Genomic DNA, 20667 nt, shown 5'->3' with positions numbered 1-20667 from the left:
GCATAAGCATAAATTTTTTAATTTGCTGGCAGAATCCCCCAGCACCAGGCTCACAGACCGCCCCCAACTCCCCCCACATAGTATTCAGTGAAGCCTGAGAGCTTCTTATCCCACCGCTCTGTGTGCTTAATTAAGTTTGGGGAAGATCAACATCCAGTTGCTTCATTTGTGTCGGTGACTTTTTTCACCCTGTGTCCTCCCTGTGCTCGTTCTGCCAGCATGTTTCCATCATCTCTGGGCCCCAGCTGGCCAGGACCAGCATGCCGTCTCGACTTGGAGGGTGTGATAGTGCTGGCCTTAGAGGCGGTGGAGGGAGAGGCCCAGCAGGGTCCCGTGTCCATCTGGGCCTGGCTGGGTCCTCGGAAGGCTTGGAGATGGTTTGGTTTCACACTGGGTTTCCCCTCATGCCACGGAGAGCTGAGAATGAGCATCAGGTTCCTGCCTCTGAGCACGTCTCCGTGATCCATGGATACAGGCACTCAGTAGGCAGCGCGGGGCAGGAGGAAGGGAGGGAAGGATGACGGCGGTCAAGGCTAACAAGCATTAGGGCAGAGCCAGGATGTGCTGCACGGTGGAACAGACCACGAGCAAGGCCCCTGCAGAGCTCTCCGTGGCCCAACTGGATTTTGATACCTACTTGCTTTGGTTTGAGCACTTGCTACTCTCTTAAAGGTCCATGTTATGATCCTCTTTAAAGAAATATTCTATTTTCAATACAGACACAGCCCTTGACGTAGCCGTAAAAAACACCACCCCTGAGAGACACGTGGCTGTGAAGTATGTTGGTATGTAACCTCCTGTCTTTGCCTACGTGCAAGGCTTCGTCCCGCTGCTCTGTTTGTCCCTCAAGAAGTTGCTCCCTTACCCCCCGCTGGTGCTCAGGATCTCAGGAGGCCTTGAAATGAGGGCAAGAGGTCAGCACAGACAGGAGGTACCTCCTGGCAGCGGACTGGTTTGGGATGGGCCGTAGTTGTTGTTCTTCACTCAACAAGAGTTTCTTTGAGACCCTCGTTCCCTGCCCCCCACTTTTAAGATGGAAGTCAAATTTTCGGATTCTGCTGTGCAGAGCAGAGAGGTCACTGGGCTCTAATGCATTTACCATTGACTGCCCCTCTTGTAGTGCGTCTATTAGTGAGTAATTTGATTTGTACCTATTCATTTGCAGTCCCTGCAGGAGCCTGGAGCTGGCCCCTAGTATAATTGGTGCTGTCTCTATTTTTACATCATTAGATTAGCCCCGACTCCTGGCCACTTGTTGTCTGCGCTTGTCTGTCCATTTATACAACCTAATGTAACACAAAATTCATTACTGATCACATTACTTTCAACTCTGAAGCCAGCCTTGTGATAAACATTTGGTTAACCCCTTCCTGCCCACGGGAGGGCTGACAGAACAAATGCACTTCCCCTCGCCAGGCAAATCAATATCTTAATACACCAAAGTGGAATTGCATTTCTAGATTTGTTATTCCTCCTGGAGGAGCAAATGGAAAGACTCGTCTGAGCTAGCTGAATTGAATAATGAATAGAGCCCCGGCTCCAGCAACCAGTCTGTGAACAGAGCACAAAGCAGAGGCGGCATCCTGCTCAGCTTTTTCCCCGGGACAGGCGGCTCCACAGCAGCTAATTGAGACCTGTGCTCTTCTCCCAGAGGGGTGGGGGGGGGCATGGGTTCCAGAACACGGGCTGTGACCCTGGCAGGGACAACGGGGACCTTGGCCCCACCTCCGTTCTCTTTGCTAGGCTTGGCCTCGGGCATCTGTGCTAAAGACTGGCTTAAGTTTCCTTAAAGCCTTCTTCACGGATGTGAAGGCACCAGACACATGGCCTTGGCACTGGTGCCACCAAGAAGTTAATTAAATTCACTACTAAACAGAAGTTTACCATTTCAAAAAGATAAACAGAATTATTCCAATTCAGACCCAGGTCAGCAATGTTGGAATTGTTTGGTTCACACCAGCTTGTGAGTGTGTGTGTGTGTGTTTGCATGAGCATGCGTGTACGTGTATGCGTGCACCTGTCCCCATGGTGAACGTTGAGCATCCTCTGGCATGGAAACACCATGTGCACCTGAAAGTGGTCCTAGTTCTCTGATAGGGACATTGGTAAACATCAGGAGGGCGCTAGCACAGGAGTTGGTCCAGGATCGTAAAGGGACCTCCACATAGCTCTGTTTAATCTAGAAGATTCTTCTCTACTGCACCCCGGTTATCCCCTTCCCAGCCCCTGTTTGTCTCTGGGTAGCATCCACACCCACTCTAAGTCATTAATTTGCAGGACAGCTTGTTTCAAAAGGAAAAATATCCTGACTTATTAAGAAACTCTTATAAAGCGTGTACCACAAAGATTAGAATAGGCACAGAGGAAGTAGAATGGAACCCATAACCATGAAAGTCATAAATCCCTAAGTTTAAAAAAAAAAAAGCCCGAAACAGAAGCTACTCAGTTGGGAAGGGACACTTGCCCATCTAGAGGATATTCTGCTAGAATTCGGGGCAGTTCTGGACCGGCCACTGAGGAGAGGCAGTGAAGCCTCCGGTTAGCAGGCCTCCTTTCTGTTGAGGAGGCTGCCTGCCATCTCTGCACCTTGGACCCTGCTGCCCTTTAGCCTGTTCAGAGCCTTGACAGGCCAGAAACAACCAGCAATTCTGTGAGGCAGGGAGCTCCCAGCCTTCTTCATGCCTCCAGCACTCCCTCTGCCTCCCTCCTTTGTGTGTGGAGGAAGGCCAGGGCTCTGTGCGGCCTTGCAGCAGTCTCCAGGCTGCAAGGTGAGAGGTGGGAGGTGCACGGGTTGGGGGTGGGGGGACTGTCTCAGCCCTCCATGACTGTGGGAAGCTCCATTTTCCACAGAGGGACTCAAGGGCCAGGCTGGAGACTGAAGACTCTCAAGGGCTTCCCGTTGTGAGGACCTAGAGAGAGGGGATCCTTGTATCTAGTCAGTGAGAAGACACTGGTATGTCTGGCGCAGCCTGGGTAGGACAGCTGACAGCTGCCTCTGCTGTGGCTCACCTCCCCACCCCCGCCCAGCTCATAGGGTACTGACTTGCTCAGTCGCCAGCCTGCTGCTTTGGTCTCAGCTGTTAATCCTCTCAGGTGGGTAAGTGGGACAGTGGGGGAGAAGGGCTCCGTGTAGCCCACACTGGCCCCAGCCCAGTCAGCTCGAGAAATCAGATCAGAGCACAGGCCTCTGCTTTCTAGAATGGGACAGATCAGTGGCAGGGAGGAGAATGAGTCGGCCGGCCGGTGGAATGAGAGACTGATTTCTTAACCTTGATGGAAAGGGGGGAAAGCCACATCTTACCAAACTCTTCCGCTGCATCATAGAGAATTTAATTATGTTTGGACATTTGAATGAGAACCAGATGTGGCTCTGGCCCGTCAGGCCAGCAAAGTTCAAGGAGCTGCATCTCTCCTGTAATCTGCGGACCCCTGTGCTGCCTCTCAGCCCTGGAGGGCAGCTCGGGAAGACCCGGCCTGCGAGCTCGGTGGGGTCTCCCGAGCCTCAAGGCTGGACTGGAGGAGATAGGCGGGTCCAGGCTAGCTGCCAAGCACCATTACCACAGGAGACTTTCCAAGTGCCATGTCCTCCTCGTAGCCATGCTGAGTGGGCATGTTTATGGGGCCTTCACTGGCACCCACATCCTCCCCATACACAGACACACACATACACAAAGGGCTCATGCCACAGCACCTGGCTGGACATTCTCTGTCAAAGGCACATCTCTGAATCGCCCGGCCCCTGTGTCCACCTCAGATGGCATCTGCCAAGACTCGGCCCCCAATGTTGTGCCGTGACCTGGAGCTAGAAAGGCCGTTTCAGGCCCTCCTGCCTGAGGAGCCCGCCTCTGGGAGCCTCCGCCTGCTGGAACACCAGAGGTGGCCGCACTGATCTCCTAATCAGGACACTCTGCGTGTTTGATGCATCTTCTGCTTCTGAAAGTTCCATCCCATCCTTTTCTCTTTAGAGCCTCACACACCCGGTGAGGTTGCCAGAGACGCTTCTCTCCTCCCGCCTGACAGATGCTGAGGTGGAGGAGAAGTGAAGTGACTCGCACAGGTCATTCAGCACATCTGTCTGTGGCAGAACTCTCAGCCTCCTACCCCAGGACTCTTCCTGCCATCCACGGTGGTGTCAGCGCAGGGCTGTTCCCAAAGCATGGCTTCAGCCAGATTTGTCAAATACCTCAAAACCAGGGAAGCAGGAGCCCATTCTGCTCAGCCTTTGCTGTCCCCATGTCCAATAGGTTGTGACAGGTCAGGATGTGAAGTTAGAGTAATACAGTGGTACCGAGAAGGTCACTGCACACGGGGTACTGGTCGAGGTGGTCCGGGTAGGGGATCCTGCTCTCTCCTGCTTTGAAGCCAAGACTTGGCTTAGGGTAACATGGATTTCCTGGGAGTGGAGTGTGGCAGCATTTCTGTCTCTCCCTACCTTATTATGGTTGTTATATGGGGCGACCTGGGCCAGCATAACCTCCAGCTAATACCCCACCTACCGCCATTGCTCATCAGTTGTTCAAAGGCCGTGAAGGAATCTGGCTGAGCCACGAGCTGCTTGCTCTATTGGAACTCAGACACTGTGCTCCCCACTCCAACACACACACACCCCCAGCCAGCTCCAAAGGAGAGAGGGTGCAGGATGTGGTGAGAATCTGTTCTTTTGAACAGAGGCCTCCGGAGTCGTCCTCATTCATTAGGCCTCCCTCTCCCTCTCTTTCTGCCCTCATTCTCCCTTCCCCAACATTCCAGCATCTGCCACACCCCTGTCCCCACAAGGAATTTGGAGATCTAGCTACCTCTATGCCTCTCCCTCAGGATATTAATGCCACACTGGCCTGCTGTCATGAATAAGGTTTCTCTTTGGCTAGTGGAGGGAGGAAGGAAGGAGCGATGGGGAAGAGAGGTAATGTGTCTGTTCCCCAGTTTTCCTGGATGGAGGCTGTCTGCTTGCCTAGTCTCTTCAACCATCATCCTTTCTACAACTCCCACAACTGGCCACAGCTTTCATCTTCCAGGAGCCAGTGGATGCCTGGAGGACCTGAGGACTTCTCTAGACCTCAGGTCTCCCCCTAAGCCCTAAGGTTATTAGGTGTGTGTATGGCCCCAGTGGCCAAGGGAAGCAGTTCCTGGTCTCCTGAGCCAAGAGCACTGGATATTTCCCTTCATTGTTCAGAGCTGAGGGGTGGGGTCCAGGTAGACCATGTGGCCTTGGCCTCATTCTGTGACATTCTAGGCCTCAGTAGCTGCAGGGGTCAGGAACGAGAGCTGGGCAAAGGGGAGAGAAAGCACAGTTGTGGGAATCCTGTGGGTGGAAAGGGACCCCAGACAGGAGGGAAGGTGCGTGCCTACCCACAGGCTGTGCAGTCAGGTCACCAGAGGTATATGACATCAGTGGGCAAGGGCTCTGCATTCAGACATGGGTGCGAGGTCTGGAGATACACCGGCCAGAATTAGCACCGTTTCTCCTCTACGCCCAGATTCCAGCAGCCCAAACTGGGATCCCTGTTATCTGGATGTGGAGAAGCCATTTCATCCTTGGCCCTCAGCTTCAAGAAGCTGCCCTCTTTCCCTCCACAAGCATGCCTGGGAAGGGAGCAAAAGCCCTGCTGGAAGGGGAGGGCGATCCTTCTGTCTCCCCTGGCCCTGTTCTCTCCCAAGACCTCCAGGCCTGTCTGTTGGCATCTGTGCCAGCTCCGCGGCCTGTGGGGTTGCCTGCGTGCGAGAGAGCCCGACTGGTGGGGCTGGAGCGGGGCGGGAAGGGGAAAGGTGTCGGGGAGGCAGGCACCCTCCAAATTGGGCATTTCTGAGTGTGAGGAAAAGCAAGGCCTCCCCATGGGCTGCCTCCTTTACCTGCTGCCCTCGTATCCTCCTAAAAATTGACAGTGCTGAGAGTGGCTCTGGCCCAGAGTGTGGTCTTTGACAGAGCTGTTGGGGTTTCTGGAAACATTTTTAGCCAATTCCATTTCTGTCTCTGCCTCACTCTAGAGGAGTGAGCAGGAGTTTCCCAGCCCAGGACTGGTGTAAGGCAGGCAGTCTCCTGATTGGCATCCGGGCTGTCTCTCTGGATCCCAGCATCAGGGGCTTGCCAGTCCTGCTCAGCCCCACAGGAAGCATTCAGCGCCCCTGCCTGCTTCACCTTTTTCTCTCCATGTCCCAGGGTGCTTGGTTGGTCCCAGCCAGCAGGTCCCAGCAGGCTCCTGGCTGCCCAAGTGGATTGCTTGGGGCAGACCCCATTTGGATCCATCTGCTGAACGTGGCAGCAGCCCTGTGATCCCTGGTCTCCTCTCCATATATCCCATCCAAAGAAGTTCTGAAAATCTCTAACCCCCTAGTCAGATCCACCGATACCCCCCGCCAACCCCAACCTCCCTCCCCAGCCAAGAAGGGGACCGGAACTATTTCTATTTGCAGACCTCCTCTGAGCCAGGCATGGGCAGGATGGGGCAGTTTGGCTGGCTGTTCAGTGTTCTGGGGCCACCCGCTCCCCTGGGGTACCGCTGAGCCCAACCCAGGCAAGGGGCTTAACCATAGGCCCTGCAGATGGGGAAGGTAGATGCAGGAGGGAAAAATCAATGCATGTCAACAGGGTTGGAAATTTATTTTCCAGCTTGGAAAAGGGTATTTACAAAGAAGCAAGGAGAGAAATGAAAAGCTGTAAACACATATCTGCCATCTTCCTCAGCGGGCCATTTCTTGATTAAAAAGAAAGAATCCTTCCCAAGCCCTAGTGGCAGGCGAGCCGATAGGGGCCTGTTTGGCAGAGGCACCTCCTGGAGGGGGAAGACAGAGAGGGACCCAGAAGCCCCTGTGGATAATCACCATCACTATTAAAATTGCGACAATAGTAGTAACTCCGCATTTGCCGGCCTGGAAGCTTTAAGCTTTGTGACGTACTCTACGTGCATTGCGTTATTTAATTTAATGCCACAGCCACACTAGGAACCAAACATTGTTATCCTCATGCACAGGAAACTGAGGCAGAGGAGATGTTGAGTAACCTGCCCTAAGTCTCCCAAGTGGCCGCAGGCTGGGGCCTGTGCTCTCGACCTTTTCCCTAAACCGCCTCCCCGCTCTGGACAGACACTGCCCCTCCCCTCTCCTCAGGCCCTTGAGAGCCTGGGATAGGAGGTGGGGCTGGGGGTGGGGAGGCGTCCTCCCTTCCCACTGCCAGAAGCTGCTGTGGGTGCAGGCTGAGACTGTCCTGAGCTCTAACCCTACCGCCCCCACCCCAGCCGCTTGGGTGGCTCATTTAGGGCCAGGCTGTGTGGCTGCAGCCAGAGCCCAATAAAAGTGCTCTGCTAATCCCTTTAATGAGCAGCATCGTGAGGCTCTGAGTGTGCAGAACAGGGCTGAGTGCCGAGCACACCGGAGGGGCCGCCCGTAGATGCTGCTGCTTTGGTGATGGAGGAAGTGCCAGGGCTGCTCGGAGGCTGAACCACAGGGCCCAGGCACCCTCCTCCCGAACACAGCCACAGCACTGCCTTCATGGACTCTGCTGGAGCCCAGAAACAGGCCTCTCTCTGAGTCCTGAGCCTTGGGCTCTCCACAGTGTCCCCCCCACCACCACCACCACCAGAAGCCAGTGGGACATCCCTCAGGGTCTCCGATTGGCCAGCTGCCCCCACTGCTATCTGCCCAGAAGAGGCCTGGAGACGGTCAAGCCCAAAGTAGGGGACCTTTCATTGGGGTCCCCAGCCCACCTGGGCTTCCCCACTCTCTCCAGGGCTCACTTAGTTCCTGTGTCCCCAGCGTTTCCTAGGGAACGGGGGAACCAAGACCATGGCACTTAGTGAAGTGACTCATGAGTGAGAAGAGGCTTCCATCCAGTCTGTCCCTGGAAGTCTCTGGCTTGCCAGTATGGGACAGCCTCAAGGGAGAGAAGGGTCTGTATCCAGAGGAGAGAATGGCCCCAGGGAACATCTCAAGGGTGAAGCAGCCTTGGGGACCAGCCTGTGGGAAAGGCCACAGAAGGGGTGTCCTGGCGGCCGGCCCCCAGAGGCCATCTCTGGCTCCCTGTAAGAGTCCCGTCTGCCTCCAACCTCTGCTTCTCCCTCTGGTGCACCCCCACCCAGCTCAACAGTACCCACCTGTGGCTCCCAGGATCCAGTCTCCACTGCTCCCACTTTTGCAGAGGGGCTGCGGTATCCAGCTGTGGGATGAGGGAGTGAACTATCACAGAGAGACACCCTCATTCCGCATGGCCCAGCCCCAGTGGGGCCGCATTTGCAGCCAGCCGTGCTCCCCCCACCTCCTCACAGAGACTTAACCATGACTTCTCCCTTTGCATATGTGCCCAGGTAGCCAGAGCTGCTTTTCCCTACCAAGGACAGCCACCTCCCTGTCCCCTCTTTACTTTGCCAGACTCCATGTGGAGTGCGGGCAACCCGAGGATTGAGCGTTCTCTTTCTTTCACTTGTGAGAGCCTGGCACCTCCCTCGTAGTTGCTGCTCCTTCCATTGTCCCGCTACCCCCTGTGGCTTGCCCACCCTGGCCATGGCATCGAGGGGCGTCTGTGGCTAGCAGGTTCCTTTCCCAGTGAGAAGCAGTCGGGAATGGGTGGACACAGCCAGCAGGGAGCACTGGGAGCCAGTCAGTGATGCCTGGGGTTGCCCACATCTCCATCCCGGGGCCTGCACCCACCCCAGTTCCTTCTCAGGGGACTGCATACCCAAAGCCCATGGCTTCCTACTTTCCCTTGGTTTTGCTGTCCACAAGAGGGGGAGATGAGCACCCAGCTCGCAGGTGCAGTCATGCAGGAGGTGAGGGCACCATAAGTTATCTTCTCTCTGAGTCCTGCCCCTTGACTGGGAACTAGTCCTCATCCCCTATCATGCTTTGAGGCCTGGGGAGTAACCTCTTTAAGAGCTGGCTTTTTCCGACTGAGCAGAATTTGCATTTTTCCAAGTAGGGAGGCTACGGGGTGTGCTTTCCCAGCCACCCCCGGCATAGGGCCCCCAGCTCTCTTCTGAGACCCTAGCAGGTAGCTGCTGGACTCTCTCCATAAGCCCACCTCGGCCCTAGAAGAGCTGCCCAGATCTGGGGGCTTGTGAATGGGGGAGGAGGGCAGCAGCCCAGAAGCTGGGCCCCTGAGTCCAAATGTCTGAAGATGTCCCCCCAAAACTCTGCAGCCTGCCACTGTCTCGTCTCCCTCTCCTAGCAACCTGCCCGCATGGGGGTGCCTGCCAGCACCCTTCTCTCCCCTTTCCCCTGCTGCCCTCCTGCTCCGTGTGTGGCTCCTCCTCTCTCCCAGCCCCCATGCCGGAGGGGCTCTCAGCTCCATCACGACAGTTCCATCTCTGGGGCCCTCTGGATGGGTTGGCCCCCACCCCCCTACACATGCATGTCACTGTCCTTGACTGCGGAATTTCGCCGCCAGCCTGCCCTCCTCCCAGCGTGACACCCCACACCTCCTTACAACCTCTCCACCTGCTTGCAGGGATCAGTGTACTTCTCAATCGTTGTCCATATCTTTTCCAAAAAGATTCCTCAATGCTTTTCTTTTCAAAAGGGAAAAAAAAAGGAAAAAAAAAACAATGCCAACAGCCCAGCGTCCGTGAGCAACCCAACAGTAACAAAGCAGGTGTTCGGGATGGAGGAAGGTAAGGCCACACATTTCCATTTGCCGCTTGCTCCTAGGGCTGGGCGGCTGGGGTGACTCGAAGGGGGGGGTACCTGTGTGCACCCCTCCTCCACTTCCTCTTCTGCACACACTCATTGTTCTGTCTCAGGGAGAAGAGAGAAGGGGGTTGACAGAAGGCATGTAGAAAAGTGCCCGGGTCCAGCCAGGCCCCTAGTTCTCTAATAGACCACATGCTGAAGAGAAGCTCCCCGCCTCTCCTCACCACACCATTCAGTCAGGAAATGTTTTTTGAGCACCAGCTATTTTCTAGGCCCTGTGGTTGGCACGAGGGATACAGAGCTAAGGCCCAGAAGTAGTCCCCGAAGGGCTCTGCACCCGGGTGGGGACACAGACGTGAACAGGCCTGGGGCAGGAATAAGGACGGAGCCCGGCGGGGCCTGGCCGGCTACCAGGGCTGCAGGACAGGCTCACCTGTGGGGCGTGGATACCTATGCTCACCTTTGAAAGATGAGTAGGGTTCTGGGGGCCACGGGGGCCTGGGAAGGGCTTTTCAGTCAAAGGGAATGGCATAAGCACAGGCCCAGGGGCCTGAGGCAGCCTGGAGAGATCCCAGAACTGCACAAGTGCATTACTTTGGTTCTTCAGATCCAATAACAGGTGCCATCAGTGGGTGAGGTCTCAGGGGCAGGTCATGAAAGGCCATTTAGGAGGGCTGATTTTAGACCTGATGCTGAGGACTCAAGGAACGATGAAGGTTTTGAAGCAGAGGAAAAGCAAGATGAGGTTTGTGCCAGAGACAAACCACTCTGGTATGATGGGTTGAAGAGGGGGTTGCTGGAAATGGGGAGATAGGGAGGGAGTTCTTGAAATCATCTAGATGGGAAGTGCAGTCCTACGCAGGCAGTGGTAGTGGAGAGGAGGGGAATGAGAGAGAGGAAGCTGGGGGATGTCAAGTCTGCATTGTGTGGCCACCTGGGTTCTGGGGGGCTGGTGGGCAAGGGAGAAGCCTGCCCACTCCTGTCTAATCCCAGGCCTGATTGGTGAAAAGAAAATAGCCAGGCCGGTCAGGACATACCTGGCCCCCAAGAGCAGCAAACTCCTAAGTTATTTTGGCAAATGTCCCTGTGCTGTCACATGATGGGATGAGGGCATCCACTCAGACTCACAGAGTGGAGCCCATTAGGCTGCTGAGGGTGTTGCCTGGGCCTGTGCCAAGAGGCAGCGGGACTGCTGTGCTTGGTCCTGGGCTCCAGTGTCCTCCACTTCCTTGGCAGTGTGGATGTGTCAGCCCTTTGCATCAAGAACTCTGGGCCTATCCCCCAGCTCTGGAAAGGGGCCAGCCTTCCCCATTTTAGTGGCCTTTCCTGCTCCTTCATCTGGGGCTTTCTTGCTGGGCATGGTGTCCAGATCCTGAGGAAGCCCCTGCTTTCCTTGCTCCTGCCAATGCTCTGCTCTTCTGCCCTTCTGGCCCTGCTGTCAGCGCCCCCTAGTGCCAGGATGGCTGTGCATGAGGTCAAGGGTCTTGGAAATCCAGCGGGCCTCAGGGATCCCCCACACACTCCTTGGCTTGCTTGTGGGCAAAGAAGGGAACAAAGAACGTTTTCTTGGAGTCTGACACTTCCATGTAGAAATCCCAGGGTCTCTTCTTTGCTTTTCCATCTTCTCCCTTTGTTGGCACACAGTCTGTACTCCCAAATTAGGGTGAGACCAGAGAACAAGCAGGGAAGACAGAGCTCATGTGGTAGCCACCTGTCTTGTTTTCTGTCTGTATCTAGATAACTCTTGATGTATCCCAGGGTCTCTGGCCCAACAGGGAAGCCATGCCTTTTGGAGACTGGGACCATCCTCAGGCCCACAGCCTGTGTCCACAGCCCTCCCCTGCCCCCACTTCCACTACTCCCTATCTGCTGAGAGGTTCCAGTGTCAAGGTTCCAGACATGGCCAGTGCAACCTGAGGGCCCCTCACCCCTGGGTCATGCCTGCTCTGAAGGAGGGCAGCACAGACTCTCCCACCCCATTCTGTGGCTGCTACAGCTGGGCTGCTTCTGTGCTTTGGGGGAGGCCTATAGGGAGTGGGAGTCAGTGGTTAGTTCCTGGCTGGCTGCCGATGGCCAGACCAAGAGTGAAGGCCATGACTGTTACCCTAATCCAAGCTAGCTGTGCTGCATGTGTGTGGTGGCAGGGGGCCTGGGAGTGGGTGTAGGCTGTAGATGAAGGTCTCAAGCCAGACCAGACAAGTATAACATTCAAGTACACTTGGCTGCTTCAAGTTTGCTTTGAGGTCCTGAGCTCCTGAGGGGGACAAGCAAGACCCCCTTAGTTCCAGGCAGGCATACCTTTCAGGAGAAGAAATTGCAGATCACCACATCTTGGCTTGGGGTAGGCTCCCAGAGTCTTCCTGGGGATGTGTGCCCACATCTCAGAGCCCACTCTGAGGGACTGAAAGGGGATAGGAACTAGCCAATTGCAAAAAGCCAAGAATAATTCCTTCTTCCTTGTATTCTACATGCAGGGAAGTCTGTTCCCAAACCACCTGGCCCAAAACCTATCTTAGGTCAAGAGATTGGTGATTGGGGGTGGGAGGCAGTAAGGTGCCCACAGCTGAATGAGATAGGGCCAGTTGCTCTATCCAAGATGACAGCTCAGCTGTGGGAGGGCCAGGGAAGGGGCAGTAGATGGGGTGGGAGCCTCCCCGCCTGCTTCCCAGGGCAGCTCTGCATTCTGAGGGGCCCCCAGGACACTGGCGGGGGCTAAGAGAAAGGGAGAAAGGAGGCACTGCAAGCAAGCAGGGACCTTCTCTCCATTGGAATAGGCCCCTCTCCAACCAGGCATTCCCTCCTGCAGGGAAACTGGACACTTGCCAGGAGGTGCCAAAGATGAGCGGCGGCCTGGCCAGCAGGCAGACTGTATGGGTCAGAATGAGTGAGCAAGTGAGTTGTTAAGCCAGGGCGGAAGCTCCAGGGAGCAGGCAGGGCCAGAGAGGAGAGGGAGGGTCAGATCAGGCAGGGAGGCTGCGGTCCTTGCCATGTTCTGGCTTTTCTCCTGCCTGCCTGACCTGTAGATCCAGGCCCGGAGCCACTTCTGGAATCGGGGAGCATGCTGGCTGAGCATGAGTGTATGTGCAGGTGTGGGCACGTGTCCCGTGTATGGCAGTGTGGTCCAGACAAATCAGCAGGTGGCCAGACTTATGTAAAGGGGTTCCCACACCGAGGGACAGACTGTGGCCTAAAACTGGACTCTGCCAGCCAAGGGAGCTTCTCCCTCTTTTGGCTGTGAACTCCCTGTGTCTGGAGCTGCTGCCTGGCCCATCTGGGGAGCAGGTGGGGATCCCCCCTGTGGAAGGTGCCTCCAGGCAGACAGTGCGGCCCAGGGTGTGCCCCAGCCCCTCAGACTCCATTCTGACCAGGCCTGGTCCTCTCCTCTGTCTTGCAGAACTACAGCGAGAGGGAAGCATCGAGACACTGAGTAACAGCTCAGGCTCCACCAGCGGCAGCATCCCACGAAACTTCGATGGCTACCGATCTCCACTGCCCACCAATGAGAGTCAGCCCCTCAGCCTCTTCCCCACCGGCTTCCCGTAGCACCAGCAACCTGCTTCTGACTGGCCGGCCCACTCACCTGCTGGAGGGAGGGGGAGAAGCCCCCCTCCTGGTCCTGCCCTTCAGTCTCTGCTCCTCTTTCACCAACCACCTTCCCCAAGCTTAGTGACAACAGCCACCCACCCTCCCCGGATGGAGAAGAGCCCCTTCTCCCAAGCACCTTGGCACACTCTGACCTCTGTCCCCCACCAGCGGGGCTGTGGCTGAAGGAGACTCTGCGAAAGTTCTGTCCCCTCCTCCGTTTGCACATGGTGTCCTGTACTGGATCCGCTTTTGTATCTTCTAACCATACCCACGGGGAAGGGGAGAAAGAGTGGATGGCCCGCCTGGGCATTTTGACCCTGAGCGGACAGCCCCAGCCCACTCCTGGCTACAAGATGCACTGCCCAGTTTCCCTTGGCCAACCTCCCTCTGGCGTGAGGTAAACTGAGGCCCAAAGTATTAGGGAAGGAGGAAGGAAGGAGAAGCCTCCCCCTTCCTCTTTTCTTTCCCCTTTGGCTCATGGGAAGGATTTGTCGTTCTTGTCTGTAAGCCCTCTTACCCTGGTCCTGTGCTGTCCAGTGAAGGAAATCGTGGTTAATAAGGCCCTGTCAAAAAGTGCACGTCTTGTCCAATAAATCACGCTACAGTTGGTGTCCGTCTCTGCATCGCTGGGGTCAGGGTCCTTCCAAGCCCTGAGCAGAGTCCTGTGGATCTGACCATGTGTCCCGCTACCAGCACCACCTGCCTCAACATGAGCGACTGATTGAAGGGTCAGTGAGGGGGTAGGAAGGAGAAGGAGAATGTTTGCTGTGCAAGTTGTGTAGGGCCGGATTTAAGTTCATTCTCCAGACTTCTTGCTGGTTACCAGAGCCAGTGAGTTCTGGAGGCACCACACAGGCCAGGAGCCCCCCGTGCCCCGGCTGTGGCAGTCAGGGCCAGTAAGGTCCTTGACATGTGCTAGGCTGGGGGCAGGGGTGGTGCTGCTGGGGGACAGAAAGCCTGAAGATGCTAGCCTTCTCGTTGGGGCAGGCACCTTGTAATTGCTTCTCTTTTCAAACTCAGAGGGTGGAAGGGTGGTCAGGTATAGGCAGGTCTCATGAATCCTGGCTGGAACCTTGGATGATAGGTTCCTGATTCCCACCCCTTCCCAATTCTGGACCTGAAGTGAAAGGCAGGAAGGAGACCAGAATAGGAGGAGCAAAAAGGGGTGTCGAGCAGGAAGGAGACTAATGCCAGCCCCAGTTCCCCCTCTTCCCTGAGAAGCCGGCGAGGCCTGGGAGGATTGAAGGAAACCCACTGAGCCAGGTGTGGTTTGGGGTAAAGTTTAATGTAACAGCCTTGGAAGAGTTGAGTTCACAAGCAGGGGTTCCCGTGCGACCGTCCAGCTGGAGCCGGCGTAGCTCCAGAGGCCTCTGCCCCCTTCACGTGCCCCCCCATGACATCTGAGAAGAGATTTCATCCTCAGTTCCCGCCACCTGGTCAGTTGGGCCTATTGGGAGAAGCCGGACCTGAATCACGGTGGGCTCTGCAGGCTGAGTAGATGGCCTTCTGGAGCTGGGGTGGCTGAAGCCAGACCCTCCTGTCTGGGGCCGGCAGTTGCGGTAAGGAATCACAGGCCGTGCTGGGAGAGACATGTTGGGGCCATAAGGAGGTCTGGGCAGGGCCAGTGGGGGCTGCCAGACAGCAGCAGCTTTCCCCCCATTTCAGCTGAAGCCGAGATCTTGACGTGGCTGGCACAGCCCCAACCCCCCACCAGAGCAGGGTTTCAGTCCCAAAGAGGCAGGGGACAGGGCTGCAACCAGGCTTCCTGTGCATCCTACCCATGGCCTGGCTCCCTGGTGATGGGTCCCAAACTCTAGGAAAGGTGAGCTCCTCTGAATCCACGTGGGTTCGTGGGTGGGGCAAAGACGGAGAGCGGGCAGCTCTCTCCAACCATGCGGGGAACTGGCGGGCAGCTTAGAGTCAGGAGTCCTCCCTGGCTCAGCCCTTTCCCTCCAGGGGGGTGCAAAACATCTGTGGCCTCCTCCAGTCAGGGAAAGTTGTGGGTGTAGGGCTGGACTTGCCGGCTGAGCTTGCAGGACAATCTGGTTATTCATCTGCTCACAGCCAGGGCAAGTCTTTGAATATGTGGGGGAAGGGGGAGGATAAGAAAGGCCAGATAAGCTGGCCCCATGGCGGCTGCCACAGAACTCGGGTTATCAGAGAGGCCTTGGGCCTGGCCCCTGGCTAATTGGGGAGGTTATGGACCCTGCCACAGCCTGTAATCAGCTGGAAGTGAGATCTGGGCCCCTAGGTGGGGGACTGTACTGCCCACTGGCCCCCAAGCAGCCAGCCTCCTATCCTCTAGAGATAACACCAAGGGCAATCTTCACCTCACCCTCCCCAGCAGCCCAGCAGCCCAGCAGACCTCCATGATGCCATCACCTAGGAGGCCATCAGAACATGCATCTAATTGTGGCCTGACCCAGTGACCTTGAGGGAGCCATGTGACCTCCCTGATTCTCACAGTGCTACCTGCTCCAAGGGCAAATTACCGCGGACTTTCTCTCAGTCTGATGGAGGAAAAAATATCTTCATGGTCTGAGGAGGCTGATGGGAGCTGGGGTGGTAGCTCAAAGAGGGAGGGCACTGTCTGGGATTGATTTGAGAAAAGGCCCAGTGGTCCCAAGGCAAATCCAGGAGCGCAAGTACTCCGTCAAACAGCAGCATCAGCTCTGGAAGCAAGCAGAGGCCAGAGTAGGCAGATGCCAGTTTGGGGTTGGAAAGGGTTTCTCAGGGGCTGATTTTTCTGATTTGCACAGACCAGAGAATTTCTAAACTAGAAGGTACTTAAAAGAGTACTGCTCAGTCCTGATTTTGTAGATGAGAAGCCAGAGCCCCAGAGAAGGCTCGGGCCTTCCACAGGGTTGCAAAGTCGCACAGCTGATCTGACCTCTGTCTGCTCCTTCCTGCCTCCTGTGCTCTTAGGAGGGCTGGATTCTGTTCTGTGCTGACCTCCCTGTCCTGTGCCCCCACATACAATCCAAGACTCTGATCCCACTCATCTCCATCCCCTACCCCTAAGAGCTTCCAGACCCTGGCTTTTGAAGCTACTCCCCGTCCCTGTGTAACTTGGAAATGCAGCCTCCTCCTGTACACCTAGAGCCAGAAACTCTAGGGACAAAGGGAGAGAGCCTCTCCTCTGTCCTGTAGTTAAAACAAGAGCTCAGCCTGAAAGTGGGGCTGAAGTCTCAGTGTTGCCTTGCTGTGTAAGTGGGGGAAGCTCTCAGGACAGCAGTGACAGCACCAGCTTCTAAGGAGTGGATGCGCCCTTGCTCTCTTCTAAGGTCCCAAGTTCCCATCCCAGCTCTGCCACTGGTAGCTGCGTGACCTTGGGTAAATTACTGCCCTCTGGGCTTCAGGGTCCTCATCTGTAATATAGGGGGAGAGGTGCGCGTCCTACCAAGAAGAGCAACCAGGCTGAATCAAGCAAAGAGGAAGTTATCGGTTAAAAAGGCAAAAGTTTGGTTGGAGGCCCGGAGGCTGACCGGACGGACAGCCAAATAGCTCTACCTCGGGAAAGAGAGGGCGCGTACGACCCAGCTGGAACCCTGATTGTGGGGCGCTGTCCCCCACGACGCTGCGCCAGGAAATCCCGGGCCGCTCCCTGCGAAAGCGTTTGAGAAAGCGAATCCGACCCCGGCAAGCGCGCGCAGGCCAGCCCCGCCCCTCTCTCGCAGGTGGGCTGGTCTTAGGGGTCCTTTAAGCGATTTGCCCCCTCTCTCAAGCCCTGCGGCAGCATGGCCCGCTCGCGCCGCCGTAATCCCAAGCACCCGCACCCACCATTTCACAAGTGCGCGTCCACGCACTCGCAGTTTCACAGACGTACACCTCACTTTGGCCCATCCCTGCTCCCAAGCGGACCGCGGTCACCAGCGGACTAAGACCCCAGAGCCGCTAATAGTCTGGAGCGCCCAGCGTTATAGGGTCCCCAAAACTCCGGGGGACGTCGTCCGAAGGCCGGAGGGGACGCACCCTCGGTTGCGGGCTGGCGCACCTCGCCCTCGGGTGTAAAGCGACCCCCTTCAAAGGCCGGGTAAGTCCGGAACCTGAGCGGCCAGGAGGGGCCTCGTCTTCGCGTTCGCCTGTAAGACTGGGGACTGGGCCACACAGGCAGTCTGCCCAGGCACTTCCCGGGACCTAACCGGAAAAAGTGGCCCCGCTGCCTTTCCTGGAGCAAGGCGGGGGCCACCGGGCGGGCCGGGAACAGGTTGGGCCTCCCGCTCTCCCCACGCCCCCCACCCCATCCCAGCCACTTGGCCCGACCCTGCGCGGGGTAATTGGGTCGGGAGGGAGGCGTCGGGCGGGCGGCGACTCCAGAGAGACTGCGCGCCTGTCAGCCGCAATTTGTCTAAGTGGACGGGACAGGCCGGGCCGCTGCGGGCCGGGGTCATCGAGGCCGCGGCCCCCACCCCAGCCAGACCCGGGACCGCGGGGGAGCCGGGCCCGGCCGCTAAACGGGGCTGGCTGGCGCCAAGACTCCGGGAGGCGCGGGTCCGGCCGGGAAGCGGGGATGGGAAGCAACTCCGTGTCTACCCCCGCCCCACCACACACACGCACACACACGCGCGCGCACACACACGCACGCACGCCGCGCCAAGATAGGGACAGCCGTCCAGTGGCACCTCCGCTGCTGGTTACACGGATAGGCCACACACGTCACCTGAGCTTAGCCCGGGCACAATCATATCTTTAGTTCTCCTCTCAGGACAGGGGCCCGTTACCCGACGCTCGTCGCCTGCGCCACCCGACCATATACCCCTAAGCCATGCACGCGGGCGCACGCAGATCCACATCCAGTCACACAGAGAGCAAAGACACCGGCGAGGCCCAACCCGGGAAGGTCCCAATAGTGGCCCCTGACGCCGCGAAATGTTACGGGGCCAAGGACAGACGGGCGGTCCAACATGGCTCGGGACCAAGGCACCACCCAGCCGAGGCCGCCCCCCTCCTGATTTCCTAGTTGTGGGAAGCGCGGAGCGTACAGAGGGCGCGCAACCACCCGCGGGAGGCCGGGAGGCCCGCGCCCGCCCGACGCCCGGGCCCAGGACTGCCTGGGAGAGGGAGGGGCGGCTGAGCGCGCGTCCCCCGCCCGTCTGCGGGGCCCGACCGATGCGAAGTGACAGGGGCCGGAGCTTTGTTGTGGAGCCTCGGCCGCCTGGCGCCAGCCGCCCCCGCCCGTGCCCTCCCCCTCCAGCCCCGGGCGGCTTGCGAGGCGCCCCCCAGGGCCTCTTAAAGAGACACGAACTCTCAGCCCCGGGGACCCCCCCCCCCCCCACAGGCGCCTCTTCCTGTCTACGTGGGGTAGACCCAGGTGGGGGAGGGGCCGAGCTGGAGCTTGGGAGACTCGAGGCGCCGCTCTGAGGCCTCCTGGGCCTCCCCTGCGTGGGTTTCCGAGGAGCCAAGAATATTTCTCGGTGGAGAGTTTGGCAGAGGGGCGGGGAGGGGGTAAATTCCGAATCTTGAGAGTGCCTATAGCAGGACCTCGGGTTGGCTGTGGGATGGAAAGCCAGGACAGACGACAGGGGCCTGGCCGGAAACAGCCTGTGGCGGCGGGAGGGCAAGATGGTGACCCACTGGCTGTGGCCAGGTGGGATAGTGGTTCCCCAATGCAGCCATGCATGCACTGTCTCCAGGGTTCTTCGGCAAACAACCCAGGTCCGCGTGTTTCGAACTCTCCGGGCCTTGGACCCCTGGACCAGATGCGGACCTTTCCCAGGAAAATGTCCAAATTGCACAGTTAGATGTACACACATTCTTACAGGTACGAAAGTAATGTACACCCATGACTTTGTAAATATATTCACGGATTCCCGGCCCGTCCCCGGATTCCTGACTATGGAACGCTGCCCTATTATCTGGTCACCTCGCCGACGGCGCAAACATGCCCACACACGTCCCTCCCCGAGGGGCCATATCCCGCCTAAATGGAGCCGTCACGACTTTCCCTGTGCAAAGCTGCAACGGATTCTGCCCCATCTGCGTAGACTGCACAGCGCAGAGTCGAAGATTCGTTCTGGACAGAGAGGAGGCACTCAGAGAGTAGCGACCCAGCCAGGAGCAGGGTCGTGAAGAGAAACCCTGTGGGGGCGGCGCTCGTTTGCAAGCCGGGTAAGGGAGCTGTGAAAGGACTGGCTTGGAAAAGTAGAAAAAAGGTCGGGAGGCCAAACCCCTCCGGCTGGTCCCTAATCCGCATTGCTCCAAGCCATCAGGCTTTCCATGCCAGGTCCAAGTGTGTAGCGACAAGGTGCCCTGTGACTGGGGTGTGTGCAGTGGCTGGGCAGTGTTGCCTGGGTCACTGTGGGATGTGGGCTGCACGCGCCTACCACCGCGGGCACAGCGCCCGCGCCGGCCGAACTCACCCACATTTATATAGGATGTGCGGGCAAGAGTGCCATCCATGTGTAGTTTGTGGTCCTTCCTGTCCTTCAGAACGTGACCACCAGGAATAAGTCTGAGTATCAGCTCCCGAGCCCAATTCAAGGCAGGTGTGTGGCCGCTTCACTCACTGGGCGCACTCCTGAAGTTGCGGCTCGCGCCGTGCACAGTGTGCACTACCGTACTGGGCGCAACACACGCGCGCGCGCGCGCACACACACACACACACACACACACAAACACACACACACCACGGGGCGGGGGAAATAGTAGGGCTGCCGAAGAACGAAGACTGGGGTGGGGTGGTGGATTCAACCACAGGTGCGCCCAGACACTCCGACCCCCCACACTCGTTGCTCCGAACTACTGAACTTGAGAGACGTACCCTCGGGAGAAACGGAAACAAACTCTTAAGAACGCGGCATAGAGCGGAGAGAGGATGCCGCTGTTTAGGATGAGGGAGACTTGGGTCTCCGGTACCGGATGCGGCGAAAATTCGTCGGGTCGCGGGTCACGGATTTGGGAACCGGGATTGGCCCAGGCCGTGCCGCCCGGTGCTCGGCGGAAGATGCGCACACCTTCCTAGCCCCGAGCCTCTCCCGGCTGTCGGAGGGCTCAAGGCTGGATCCGGAACGCATACAGATACTGGGCTTAATTCAGGGCTTGCCGGGAACTCCATGTTCCTCCTGAGTCTTCCTGAGGGGTGGGGGGCGCGGGCTAGGGGGTCCGCGCGTTTCCCGAGCGCCAGGCCGCGTCCCACTCCCGCCCACGCCGGCCCCACCGGGGTTCTACCACCGCTCCACTCACCGGCTCCCGCCACCTGGGTTCGGCTCCAGGACCTCGGCCGCCCGCGCCTCCCGACTCGCCCGCCCACCGGCCTCTCTTTCCAGTCCCAGCAGGAGTGCAGGGGCCCCGGGCTGCGCTGCGGCCGAGAGCGGGGTCGGAGGCCAAGCTGGGGCGCGGGCCAGAGCGGTTGGGCCGCCAGGCGAGGGAGAAGGAGGGCGCCCCCTCTCCTCTCGGGGCCGTGTCAATGCTTTGTACTTGGAGCCGGCGTGCGGCTGGGGGTCCTTCCCCAGGGCTCTGGGACCC

General features: G+C 57.7%; 2 protein-coding genes across 9 annotated transcripts in view; one reads left to right on the top strand and one right to left on the bottom strand.

Moving 5' to 3' along the window:
- Positions 1-13812, top strand: part of BCAS3 (BCAS3 microtubule associated cell migration factor) — a 592326-nt gene extending 578514 nt beyond the window's left edge. For 2 of the 7 annotated variants that reach the window (XM_047708852.1, XM_047708850.1), the window contains 2 exons: positions 9509-9599; positions 13013-13812. In XM_047708852.1, coding sequence (XP_047564808.1) covers positions 9509-9599; positions 13013-13049 — 128 coding nt within the window. In that variant the 3' untranslated portion in view covers positions 13050-13812. Of the gene's footprint in view, positions 1-719; positions 786-9508; positions 9600-13012 lie in introns of all 7 variants that reach the window. The other 5 variants (XM_047708848.1, XM_047708846.1, XM_047708851.1 and 2 more) reach the window with 3 other exon arrangements.
- LOC125087977 (uncharacterized) overlaps positions 1-20494 on the bottom strand; it is a 37234-nt gene extending 16740 nt beyond the window's left edge. For both annotated transcript variants that reach the window (XM_047708858.1, XM_047708859.1), the window contains exon 1: positions 20386-20494. The gene's annotated coding sequence lies outside the window, so the exon portion shown is untranslated. The remainder of the gene's footprint in view (positions 1-20385) is intronic.
- Positions 20495-20667: the final 173 nt, after the last annotated feature.

This window comes from Lutra lutra, chromosome 16 (genome assembly GCF_902655055.1).
Source record: "Lutra lutra chromosome 16, mLutLut1.2, whole genome shotgun sequence".
NCBI classification, from domain to species: Eukaryota; Metazoa; Chordata; class Mammalia; order Carnivora; family Mustelidae; genus Lutra; species Lutra lutra.
Note: the sequence above shows the minus strand (reverse complement) of the source record. Positions and strands in the feature narration are given on the sequence as shown.